Source organism: Vulpes lagopus, chromosome 3 (assembly GCF_018345385.1).
Source record: "Vulpes lagopus strain Blue_001 chromosome 3, ASM1834538v1, whole genome shotgun sequence".
NCBI lineage: Eukaryota > Metazoa > Chordata > Mammalia > Carnivora > Canidae > Vulpes > Vulpes lagopus.
Window position 1 is genome coordinate 35696132 of NC_054826.1, and position 12706 is coordinate 35708837.

Genomic DNA, 12706 nt, shown 5'->3' on the forward strand with positions numbered 1-12706 from the left:
GGAGGTAGGCATACACACACAAGAAAACAAATGTCCACTCTTATTAGTTAGACACATGCAAACAGGATCTCCCTTTAGCTAGCTGGGCTGGAGCACAACAAATCGGGTGAGACTGAACGATAGCTCTCTCTTTCCCAAGCCAAAATCTGAATCTTATCATCATTTGGACTCAAGGAAGGACAGAATGCCGAGGAAATTAAGAGTTCCAGAATGTGCTCAAGAGACCAGCAGAGAAAAGTGCATGGCCAAAGGTCCTCTGGGCAGAGTGCCCACTGGTTGAGCTGCTTGTGTGCCTTTGAATGTGACCTTGTAACCTAGTGATCTTGTCCTCAAGTAATGTAGCCCAATGAGCACCCAGCAGGCTGATTGAACAGTTCAATGGGCCCTCCTTGGGAAAAAGTACAGAAACGAGAAGGGAGTGAGCCAGACCCTACATTTCCTGGAGGTGTTCATCTCTCTAGATGCTTTACAGCTAAGGAAGATTCCATTTGATTTCAGCAAACAAATTTTTGTCCAGTGTAGCTTTTGGGTTGATGAGGCAGTCCTCAGGGCATGGGGAAAATTACATGCTAAAAAAATATTATGGATTTATGCCTCAAATTTGTGGGCTGTGGAAATAGCAGCCTATAATTTCTTCCCTGTCATTTCCCTTCCCGTGTTTATGTTGCCTAAATGGTGAGTCCTGAGCTAGCAGTTCATCCTCAACTTCAAGGTCTATGGTTTTGAGGCACTTGCCTTTATCCCAGTGCCTTATTTTCAAGGAGGTCTCTATAACTGGAGAGCAAACTTCCTGAGGTAGGGAGTTCTTTTCCATTTTTCTACTTACACCACATCCTTTAGATAGGCAGTGCAAGAAAAAGCTCTTAGAGCCCAATGGGGACAAAATCCCAATTTTATAGATGAGAAAGTTGAGACCCAGGAAACCCAGGTTAGCTTGTTGATCACTTCTATATCACCTGTCTCTGAGCTCAGTACTTTCTCCACATACCACACTGCCTCAATCACAAATAAGGCCGTCCTAATAACAGCTGTGCACCTACATTTGCAAATTACGTGTATGTGTGTGACTAAATGTACAGCAACATAATAAACACTTTTATCAGAGTAAGATACTACCTTCAGACATACAGTTGAGTCTTAAAAAACAAGTATGGAACAATATATATAGTATAATCTCACTTTTGCTCCTCCCTCCCCTACAAGAGTCACGTACATGAGCTTCTGTCAATTGTGTCTATGAGTATCTATGTGTGTGTTCTCACACACGTAGAAGAGGTCCAGAGTATGCCCACCAAACTGTTGACAATGGATTCTCCTTGAAGGGAGGAGACTTTCACTCTTTTACTTATCATATTTTGGTATTGCTACATGTTTTACAATGAGCATGTATTACTTTTGCAGTTAAAAAATCGTGAACAAGACATAACAGTAGCTGCCAGTTACTGAGTATGGAATATAACCCAGGCAGCGTGCTGGCTTTCCACATGCCATCTCACTTCATCCTCCGCATGGCTCATGGTATGGGCTATCGTTATATTCCAGATAAGGAAAACCAAGACTTAAGAGAACATACAGCTAGTAAGTGGCAGAGCCAGGATCTGAACCTAGGACTGTCACACATGAAAGCCACATTGAGATGAGCCCCACAATACCACTCCTTTTCACCTGCACTCAATGAAGGGCATGCGTCTCCCATGGGAATGCCATCCATTTATTCTGAGTTGCTTCACAGCAGGAAAAGGCTGCCAGCTGTCACACTATTGAATTAAGATAACCTGGGGTGTCTGCCTCCTGAGCTGAAGGCCCATTTACTACATGCCCGTTCTCCTGGCCCATCCTCCTGCTCTTCCATCCTCACCATTCTTGGCAATCTCTCTATGTGCGAATTCCATTAAATGCCTGCTCACTGCTATTTTGGGCCATGCATTAGCACGTGGGCTTTGACTTGATGGGAGAAGGCCAGACACCTCGGGATGATGAAAAGTAAATTAGAAATGTTCTCTCCCTTCCCTCACAGTCCCAGAAACCCTTGCCCTGAGAGGCCTGAGAATCCCATATATGGGGAAATGTGGTGGGGGGTAGGGGAAGGGCAGCGAGGAAAGGCAAACTTCATAACCTATCAGGAGCTTTGCACTTGCTGTTTCTTCTCCTTGGAGTTGCCGTCTCTTAGCCATCCACGTGGCTCACTTCCTCACCTCCTTCAGGTCTTGACTCCAGTATCAATTCACCACCAAGGCCTTTCCTGACCACCATTCTGAAAAGCACCTCCCTTCAGACCCCTCCCTTTGCCCCCTACTTGGTTTCCTCCACAGTGCTTGTCTCTGGACGTTCGACAGTTCACTTGCTTATCCGTCTACTGTTCCTGCCATGAGAATATAAGCTCCATAAGGGCAGAACTGTTCTAGTCACAGCCATGTCCCCAGTAGTGACACTGCTGCCAACAATGCTACAGATGCATAACAGATGAATAACGATGTATAAATCCGTTGAGGAAATTAAGAACCAGAGCTTGAGAAGGCACCTGGCACAGGGCCTAGCTTCCCTTGAAATAACATGGGATTACAAAAACTTTAACAACGGCAATTTGAAAAATCAGAAAAGCATCCCTCCCCTTCCCCCCCCCCCCATCCCCCGAGCAGATTTGAATCCGGACTCACAAGCACCATGAATGAGAAGGTTTTGGGAAATAAACACAATAGGAAGTCGTGTGCAGTTCAAGTTCCGCTTGCTAACACGTGTTCAAAAACAAAAAGCCCAGTTTGGACGAAAATAGCAGGAAGCCGTCCCCCAGGGATACCTGATGAGGTCATATTGCTTGGCTCTGCTGCTTCCATTTTTGTCAAGTCTCCTGCCTTCTGCCAACTCAAGGAAGCCAGGAACCACATCCAGCATCCCGCAGCTCACTGGGAGACGAAAGAGCTGCCTGGAGCAGCAGACAAGAGAACTGCACGAGGGCTCTCCTCTGGAAGCTCTCAGGTGGGACAATCAAAGTCACCACGGTAGTGGATCACTCACTATACGCGCTGTAAGCACCTGTGCACGCTGCCTCGCACACGACCACCCTATGAAATTAGTACTATTCTCATTTTATAGATGAGGATGCTGAGCTTCCACAATTTGCAGCAATGTGCCCCAGATTACACAGCTAGTGAGCTGATCCTGAATTTCTGTGCCTCCAGACCCAAGCCAAGAACATAAATGATCCTAGTCTCTCACATCTCTTGTTTACTGGCTGTGTGATCTTAGATAGCTGCCTGCCTAACTCTCTCTGATTCAGTTTCTACAACCACACAGAAGATTGTCATACCTAGTGTTTTCTAAGACAGCTTCCTGTTCTAACTTCCTATGGCCTCTTGCACAGGTTCCAAAACATGAGGGAAGGATGAGTCCTGGGATCCCATTTACCCATGACACCCCTCAGCCACCCACCCACCCACCCATCACTTGGAGCACCCAGAGGAAGCTTAAGGGTCAAATGGACCACCTGAGACCAAATAGGATGGATTCAGCTCAGGTGGTGATGGCACATTCAGATCGGAGCTACAAGGCTGGGGCCATGGGAAACTAAAACAGGTTCCTGAGAGACCAATAAGAAGAAACCCTCTAAGGGTCTCTGCAGGACCAGAGGAATTTTACAACACAAGGAGAAATCCCAAGCAGGTAGGGTCTAACCCCTCTGGGGACATAGCCAGCCAAGTCTGTCCCAGGGAAATGGGACAAAAGGATCCCATTCTTGGGGTGGTTTCACTGTTAGGAGGAAAGTAGCAAAAATGATTGAGATGCCCATCTTTCCAGCTTCCTGGAGGCTACCATATACTGGAGGCATCTCTCCTGGAGAGATGCAGATGAAGCCCTTTATGGTCCATGCTGCTTAAGACATACTTTGACCACACTTCCAAAACTTCTTTGCAAGTATCCAAAAGCCCAAATTTGGAAAAATTTATATTCTTGCTTTCCACCCAAGCTTAGCAGCCATTCCCATCCTTCCAGATACGGGAAGGTCCCTATCCATCCCTTTCTTGGCAGTGATGCGTCTGATTACTCATCTGCTTCCAGGGGACTCTAGAGGCTGCCAAGAGGAGGCATGCAGTTTCTGAACCATGCAGCCTTATCTGCGAGGGTAGTGAGGCAGAACCAGTTAGTGGGAAAATACCAGAGGCCTCAGCATCCCCCAGCCAAGTAAGGAGAGCTCTCCCACGGCCAAGCAGATCGTGAGGAGCGGCCATGCATTATGTCTATTCACCTGCTCAATAACATGAATCAAGATACAACTGTGCTTGATGGCAAATCAATGTGGAAGTATTCCTGAGCCAGGCAGCCACCCAGGATGAATGAGGTTAAGAAGATGGAAGAATCAGCCTGATGCAGCCGGGGGACTCCTGACCATGCCCTTATTGGCTGAATCTGAGACTTAGCTGACCCGGAACAGATGGAGCAGCCCGCTTTTGAGGCGCTAAATCCCACAACACTCCACCCTGCCCCTCTGCTTTCTGCTATTTTCCTCTAATCTCCTTCACTTCCTGCCATGCGCCTTGCTGGAGCTAGTAAGTCAGCTGCCAAAGTCCCCCAGTCCGCCCCTCCCTTCATCACACCACACACACACACACACACACACACACACACACACCCCTGTTTGCCTGCAGTGAACTAGTGGAGGCCCCGGAAATACAGCCAGAGGAAATTCAAGAAAGACGTTAAATGGTCCAGAAATTTCACAGCAAGTCAAGAGACTGTGGATATGCTGTCTTTGCAAGACTCTCCCCGCAAAGGAAGCACAGATTAAGAGCTTGGGTCACTTTACAAACTGTGTCCTTCCAAAACAGTGGCACCTGCATCCTGCATTGACAGGGAAGTGAATTGTTTCATTGGAGACAAAGGAGGAGTCCACTTACTCATTCTTTTCCAAGTCCAGGATCAGCTCTTGCCCTTCGGCTGTTATCCTGAGTTCAGCTTTGAGTGGATGCTAGAAGCAACAACAAAAGAATGTCAGTTCCTTAAAGCAGGGGACGAGGCTCCAGGGACAGGCATAGGATATAGCACAGTGCTCTGACATTGATCCACAGGAAGTGAACGAGAAAGGGTCAATTGCATTTCCAGCCCAAACATGAAATGACTTCAATCCCCAAAGGACCCAGTTCCCCTCCCCCATCTGCCTTGTCCTCAAACACAGAGAAAAGAAGCTAAAATGTGATATAAGTGCTTTCTTGTAGGTCTGGCAAACACTCGACAACAAGATCTTCAACAATAAATTTTCTGTGTGGTCAGTTCTGGACTCAAGTGCTGTCTGTGGCTGTGTGAGCCTGCACATGTTACTGAACCTTCCTACAGCTCAATTTGCTCATTTATAAAATAGAGATAGTAACAGTCAGCTTTATGGGAATCTTGTAGGGATAAAGTGACACAGTAAATGTCAGTGATTTGTCATAGTTCCTGCACACAGAAAACTCCTGTTGCATGTTGGCTGTTATCTAAGATACCAGGAGAACCCTCTTCATAGTAAGTTCTTATTTTATTTCATTTTGGCTCCCAGTTTGGATATCCCCAACCATTTCAGAGGAGACACCTAGAAGAACCTCTAACTAAAGTTTCATAGGTCTGGGGCACCTGGCTGGCTCAGTGGGTTAAGTGTGTGCCTTTGGCTCAGGTCATGATCCTGGGGTCCTGGGATTGAACCTCGCATGGGGCTCCCTGCTCGACGGGGAGTCTGTGTCCCCCTCTGCCTCCTCCCCTCTTCCTGGCTCATGCTCTCCCTCTCTCTCTTTCTCTCTTTCAAATAAAAAAATAAACTTAAAAAAATAAATAAAGTTTTAAAGGTCCAAAAGAAGATACATTTTACATATAAGAAAAGCTTACAGATGACCAAATGAGCAATACACCCAGAAGAGATCACTTAAGATATCATACGATGATCAATACACATGAAAAACATGTTCAACATCACTGGTACCTGCTCCCCACCAAGAAAACAAAATTTTTTAAAGATAACTTTTACAGTGACAAATATTTTTTAAAACCCATAAACCACAATGCAGTAGAGCAATACTGAAAAATAGGCACTCTCATATCCTACCAGTAAAAATTTAAATTGCTATCAAAGCACTAGAAAATAAGTTGACAGATGGACTAAGAGTTTTTAAATGCGTAGACCCTCTGACTCAGTAATATAAAACTCTATCTAAAGAGAACAAATGGAAGCATGGGCAAAGGTTTATACATAGGGATGCTCATTACTTGTAATAATGACTAGTGAAATACAACTTGAATGTCCAAAAATATGAGAATAGTTAAATAAATGATGATCAATCATGTGACAAAATATTCAACCATCATTAAAAATGATGACTTCAAATAATTTTTAATCTGTCAAGAAAGTATACATGATAATTATTCACCACACAAAGGCTCAAAACAACACCGTATGTTTTATTTAAAAACTTTCATGGAAAAAAATAAATCCAAACGTTACCCTAGTGACCTCTCAGCAGTAAGATGCTGGGTTAATTTTCTTTTCTTTGTGTATTTTTCCATGTTTTTAGAATTGCCTTTATATTCTAAGTAATGGACTTTTCATCTCTTTTTATCTTATTATTGAGCGAAATTTCAAAGAAATTAAAAATCCAAGTCATAATAAACTTACTTCCATGCTTCAACAATTCAACTTAAGATGGTTGAACTTATTTCGAAGGGAAAAATTATTTATTTGAAATGAGATGTTTGCATATTTAAACATATTAAAAACAGGATCAATAGTGTGTTTTAGATCCATGTTCTCTAACGTGGAACCAAGGAACTGATAAACTCTTTAAGTCTTTTTCAGTCCACAGAAGCTCTCACTACAGTGGGGCATCTATCCCTTTAAGATTGACTCCGAAGCTTAGTTACTGCATTGGAGAAAGTGGGCCCACTGCTTTGCCACCTCTGGTTGGGGGCCTTCCTCTTCCAAGCGCAATCCTTTTATTTGGCTCCAGATACACTTCCCATTAGGGTCCTGGGCACTGGGCATCCCTGAGACATTCAGGCTACCAAGGGCTCCAATGAGATCTGAACGTTTTGATCCAGGAAGCTTGGGCAACTGTGTTCTTCACTATTTTTTGTACTAATTCATCCTACTGACTTCTCTTAAAAAGGGACATTTCAAAACCATGAGGAGAGGAAGTTAGGTGGTTGTTTGCCCAATAACTTTCACTAAGGGATCCACATGTCTGTTTCTGATGTCCTGATTCAGCTCTGATAACACCTACCATGGTTGCTGAACCCTTGCTACTTTACTCTGGGATGTTCCAGAGCAAGGACCCTGCCCAGGGACATAGTCCCAAGTGGGCATTTGAGGAAAAGCACACAGTGACAGAGCAATTCCCTCATTCAAGGAGTGGATGGCAACGTGACAGCCCACACAAGAAAGGAAAGTTGACACACACCAAAGCACTGCCACCTCTCCTCCAGAAAGACACAAGCTGCAACATGAGTACAAATATTTATAAGTGGGTAATCTAAAAATATTTCTCTCTGGTGTGGAAGATGCTCAGACCCTGATACTTAAAATATGCTGCTCCCTGTTTCCAGGACACTTCAAGCACAACAATGAAACAGCTCTACCAAGATCTAGGCACTTCCCTGTCCAGCCTTACTCAGCTTTCCCTTGCAGCTCCACTCTGTGCTAGGAAGGGGCAACATCACTTCTCCTAAGAAGGCAGCGGCCTGACCCGCTGTTTATACATCCCACAGGGCAAGGTTTGGGGTAGATTAGATAGGTTACCAGCTCCACAGGGTATCAGAAATCTGTCCCGCGTATGTGCATCCCCCTTAAGATCTAGTATAATATTTAGTATACGGTGAGCATTCAATTAATGTTTGATAAATAGATTAATTACATAAATGAGAATAAGAGGCCTGCGTGAAACCTAACTTCTACTATCTCTCTCTGACATTCATTCGTTCGTTCATTCAACAGATACTTACGGCACTAGGCAGTGTGCTCAGTATTCCTACCGACTACAATGACCCAGATTCTGGGCAGACCACGGCTAGGAATAAAGACAGGAATTGGAGCTCCACTTTGTTTCTCAGCCCTTCCTGAGGATGCCGGGCATCCCACATCTGGAAAGAACAAAGAACCTCTACAGAAACTATCGGATCCATTCCTTGAGTAATAATGGATATGTTGGACTATCCAAGACCCTAATTTTTTTAAAAATAACCTGCTCTAGGATGGCCATCCATCAATCTGTCTAGATTTTTCCTGAAGCTATTTTCAGCCTTCCTACTTTTTGATGAAATGAATTCTGTGCTCTTGTTGTCTTTAGGATAAAATGTTACTTTCATTTCTCCTAAATTTTTTGCTGGAAGTTCCCTTAAGAAATTCAAATTGAAGCATTTTTGGACATATCTGTACTACTCTAGCCATAACCTCAAGGATTCCAGGCATGTCTCCCTCCTTTCCAAAATCATAAGCCACAGAGTCTGAAATCTTTCCTGACACAGCTCTTTCTCCACTCTCTCCTACTATAATCTTGCTTTTATATGCTGCCCAATAAATCATGGACCCTTTGAGCCCCAAAGGACCTTATTAACTATCCCCTCTCCCCAGTCCTCTTTCTTCCTATCCTCTCTAAGCTCTATTTTATAAATAAGGAATCTGAACTTCAGAAAGTAGAAGGTCCCATAGCTGGCACACAGCAATCATGTCTTCCTTTCTAGCTCTTTCACGACTCACTTGAACTATAAAGACCAGAACCACAAAGAATATCCTAGTTGTACAGGTCCTCTTTGCATGACAGGATAATACTTTCTGTCTTGTTCCCTCCCCTTGATTAAAACCCGTGCATTTTGCTGGTGTCATGGCCCAAGAAGCCTATTGCATTATAAGATATATTCCTTGGTACTAGATCCCTCCCTGCCTCTTAAAAATAGCTTGAATTATTATTATTTTTCTCTCCAAGTACATTATTTCATCAATAAAGTGAAGCATGTATTATATAGAGCAAAAATAACAGTGACAATATTTAATCAATTCCATTTGAGAGCTAGTGATTTTTGTGACACACATTTGCACTTAGCTTGTGTCAGCATTAATAATTTTCATTTCCTCAACTAATAGCATCTGGAAGTTTTCTAAAAGTTTGTCACATGATGAAGGAAAATCCCATCTGGGATTTTCAAAACCAATGCACAGAGAGGATAGAGTAGGCCAGAAACAGAACTACCAGAACTTTCCTGGGCTTCCAGGAAAGTAGAGAAGGTGGCCCCACACCTCCCAGAATGAGCTTGTTGGCTCCTGCCTCCGAAAATGAGATATTTTGTGTCTTACCTTTTCTTTCGTGGGGCTTTCTGCAGTCTTCCACTGAGGTATTATTCGTTCATGCTGGAGCAGCGGGCTGCCTTCCCCATTTCCTCCTGCCAATACAGGATGCACAACCATTGGAATTCCAGAGCTCTGCACCCTAGCTAAGCTAGGCATCCACTGTCAAATGGAGAAAAACCCCTATTGGGTCATCAGAAAACCTGCTGGATGCCAGGCTCTTGGCACTTACTATGGGTCAGGCACTCTGCTAGTTGTTGGCCATACTGGAAAACAAGGATAACAAAGTCTCTGTCCTCCTCACAGTTTACTTTCTACAGATGGGAGATGCCCAATACACAAATATTCTCAAACAGTCCAGTAGGGTCATGGAATAAAGAAACCAAGAAGAGGAGGTGCCTATTTTAGACAGGATGATTAGCAACGATGGCATTTGAGACCTGAGAGACCAGAAGGCAGTCGTGAAAAGGTCTGGGGGAAGAATGCCCCAGGGAGAAGGACTAGCAAGTGCAATCGTCCTGCCTGAGCACAAGTGGACTTGGCCCATTTAAGGAACAAGCAGAAGGAAGAGGTAACGAGAATCTAGTAAATGAGCAGGGAAGCTGGTAGGAGATGTGGTCAGCAAGACAGCCATACATCTGATATCACAGAGGCCATGGAAAGTGTCTGGATTTTATTATAAATAGACTTGGGAGGCACTGGAGGGTTTAGACACAGAGCAATATGAGCTGTATTCAGTTTTTAAAAGATCATTCTGCCAGCTGGGTGGAGATGGTGGAGGAGGGGGGTACAGTGGAGGAGGGAGTGCAAGTGAGAATAGAAGCAAGAAGGCGAGGCTGGGGACCTGGTGAGAGATGATGGTGGCTCAGACTGAAATGAGCTCAGTAGAGAGGAATGAAGTGGTCGGATTCTGGGTATGTTCTGGAAGTCAGGCCCATGGGTTACTCCCACAGAGCTTCAGTTTGTTCATCTGTAATATGAAGACAATGATACCTGCCTGCTTATCTCACAGCAGTACTACGGAGAGTCACCATGAAACTGCTCCCAGATCCACAGAGCATCATCACATTACCTCAAGATGCCTAATGGCAAGTTTCCATTTGTAGATCACTTCCTACTTTACAAATCACTTACCACCGCTTGGTTTCCCTTTATCCTCAAAACAAGACAAGTAGCAGGATTTCTATTTTTCAAGAAAGGTGAACTGAAACCTGTTTGAGGTAAGACTTGTTCTAGGCACTGCAGACTATAAGCACTTTCTTGCAGGTAACCTTAATAAAATGGTAATTCCCCAAGACCTAGATAAATTAGTCTCCACAAGAATAGGCCAAGTCCATAGGACTCCTAGGGTGCGAGTGAGGACTCCAAAATCTATTCTTTCCAAACCAACCACATCGATCATATAGAATACAATGAGTGGTATGAAAGATGGCCCCAGTTGTTCTGGTAGAGTGGCAGGATTATGGGTGATTGATGTTCCTTTCAGATTACTGATATAATGTATTCTCAATCAAAATGTATCTGAAAAAAATGATCTCATTAGACAAGCATTAGTTTCATCATACTGGTAAAAACCGGAAGCAATGCATTCATTTATTTGTAACGTGTTTTCTGAATGCTTAACTATCTACCAAGTACTAGGTGCTTGCTATTCATGGGGAAACCAAGGGAAGCATATCCCTACTCTGGTGGCTCTGATAAGTCTAGATTTTTGGCAACGAAAAAGAATTATATGATGGTTCATGGAATGTTTAAAGAATGAAATTATCTTTATGATCGCACAAAAAAAATACTAAAAGCGAGGCTAAAGAGTAGAGGAAGACAGTACAGCTTAAGAAAAATTGTTCAAAACTTGCAAATGAGGCAAAAAGCAAGCAGGATGTCCTTTCAATGTCATACTGAAGCATTGTTTAAGAGGCCCTCCCATAGATCATCAAATTTTTCTAGGGGAATGCACCTTGGTTTGACTTTAATTCACAACGAATTAAAAGACCATAGTCTGTGAAGTTATATGTCAGCTGTAGATCTTTGACTGGTAGAGATGCAAATGACTTGAGTATGGCGGAAAGAGGACTAAGAATGATGGTTGGTTGACCCAAGGGGGCACTGACCGCTTGTGTATCTGTCCCAGCACATGGCTTCAACGTTTTCTCTGATGCCTGTACCACCCCTTCCTCCGGTGCTTTGAACCGGCTTCACCATCCTCCTCACCGCCTCATTAATGAATTGAAGGAATCTTTGCCACCCATTCATCCTATATCCATGGGAGTCATGTCTTTAACTTTTTGAAGATCACACTTCTGCGATCTCTTGCTGTGATCCACAGTCATTAAACCGTGTCTTTTGGGGGAATGCAACGATGTGGGCTCCTCGCGCCAAGCGGAGAATGCGAGGCGCACAGCTGTACGTACGGTCTGGTTCCGATTTTATCACCGTATTTATAGGAACACACACACACAAAGACTAAGAAAAGAGGAGAGACCGGGAAAGCAGCGGGAAAAGAAGCCAAAAAAAAAAAGGCAGGAAAACTAGAGAAAGAGACAGGAGAGGGGGGCGAGCCAGGGAGGGGCCTGCTCGGGGTCTCCGGGTCTCCGGGGCGCACCCCGTGGGGACAAAGCCGCGGCTCCCGGGCGGGGGGCCCGCGGGGAGGCAGCTCCGCCGGGGGGCGGGGGCGCCTCCCAGGTCCCCGGGCCGCACCCCCCGCCGCGCCCCCCGCCGCGCCCCCCGCGCCCCCCCGCATCCCCCCGCCGCACCCCCCGCCGCATCCCCCGCCGCGCCCCCCGCCGCGCCCCCCGCCGCATCCCCCCGCCGCACCCCCCGCCGCATCCCCCGCCGCGCCCCCCGCCGCGCCCCCCGCCGCATCCCCCCGCCGCGCCCCCCGCGCCCCGCCGCGCCCCCCGCCGCATCCCCCCGCCGCGCCCCCCGCGCCCCGCCGCGCCCCCCGCCGCATCCCCCCGCCGCGCCCCCCGCGCCCCGCCGCGCCCCGCCACTTACTTGTGGTCCACGCGGGCAGGGCGAGCGCCAGCAGGCAGAGCCGGACGGCGCCCGCGCCCCGGGGCATGGTGGCCGCGGCCCCTCGCGCGCTCCGCCGCCCCTAGCACGCGGCCATGCCAGCCCCCGGCCCCGCGGCGGCGCGTCTGGAGCCCGCTGCCCGCCCAGCGCCTCCCCGCCCGGCTCCCGGCCATCTACCGCGACGCTCCGCCCTCGCTCGGCTCCGCAGGGCCCGCCGCGGGGGGAGGAGCGCGGGAGGGGCCGGGACCCCGGGGAGCCGCGAGCGGAGAGCGCGCCCGCCGCGGGGCCGGCTTCGCGGTGGGCGGGCCTGGGGGGCCGGGGCGCGGGCTCCCGGGGCCTCCGGGGGCCGCCGGGGGCTGCCGCGGACCGCTCGGGGCGGGGGCGGGGCTGTTTCCC

General features: G+C 46.8%; 1 protein-coding gene across 1 annotated transcript in view; it reads right to left on the bottom strand.

Annotated features, from left to right (window-relative positions):
* ADAM19 (ADAM metallopeptidase domain 19) overlaps window positions 1-12482 on the bottom strand; it is an 83761-nt gene extending 71279 nt beyond the window's left edge. Inside the window, exons 1-3 of the mRNA XM_041749179.1 lie at window positions 12293-12482; window positions 9308-9393; window positions 4893-4963 (exon numbers count right to left, since the gene is read on the bottom strand). Of these exons, the coding sequence (XP_041605113.1) occupies window positions 4893-4963; window positions 9308-9393; window positions 12293-12359 (224 nt within the window). The 5' untranslated portion in view covers window positions 12360-12482. The remainder of the gene's footprint in view (window positions 1-4892; window positions 4964-9307; window positions 9394-12292) is intronic.
* Between the last annotated feature and the right edge of the window lie 224 nt (window positions 12483-12706).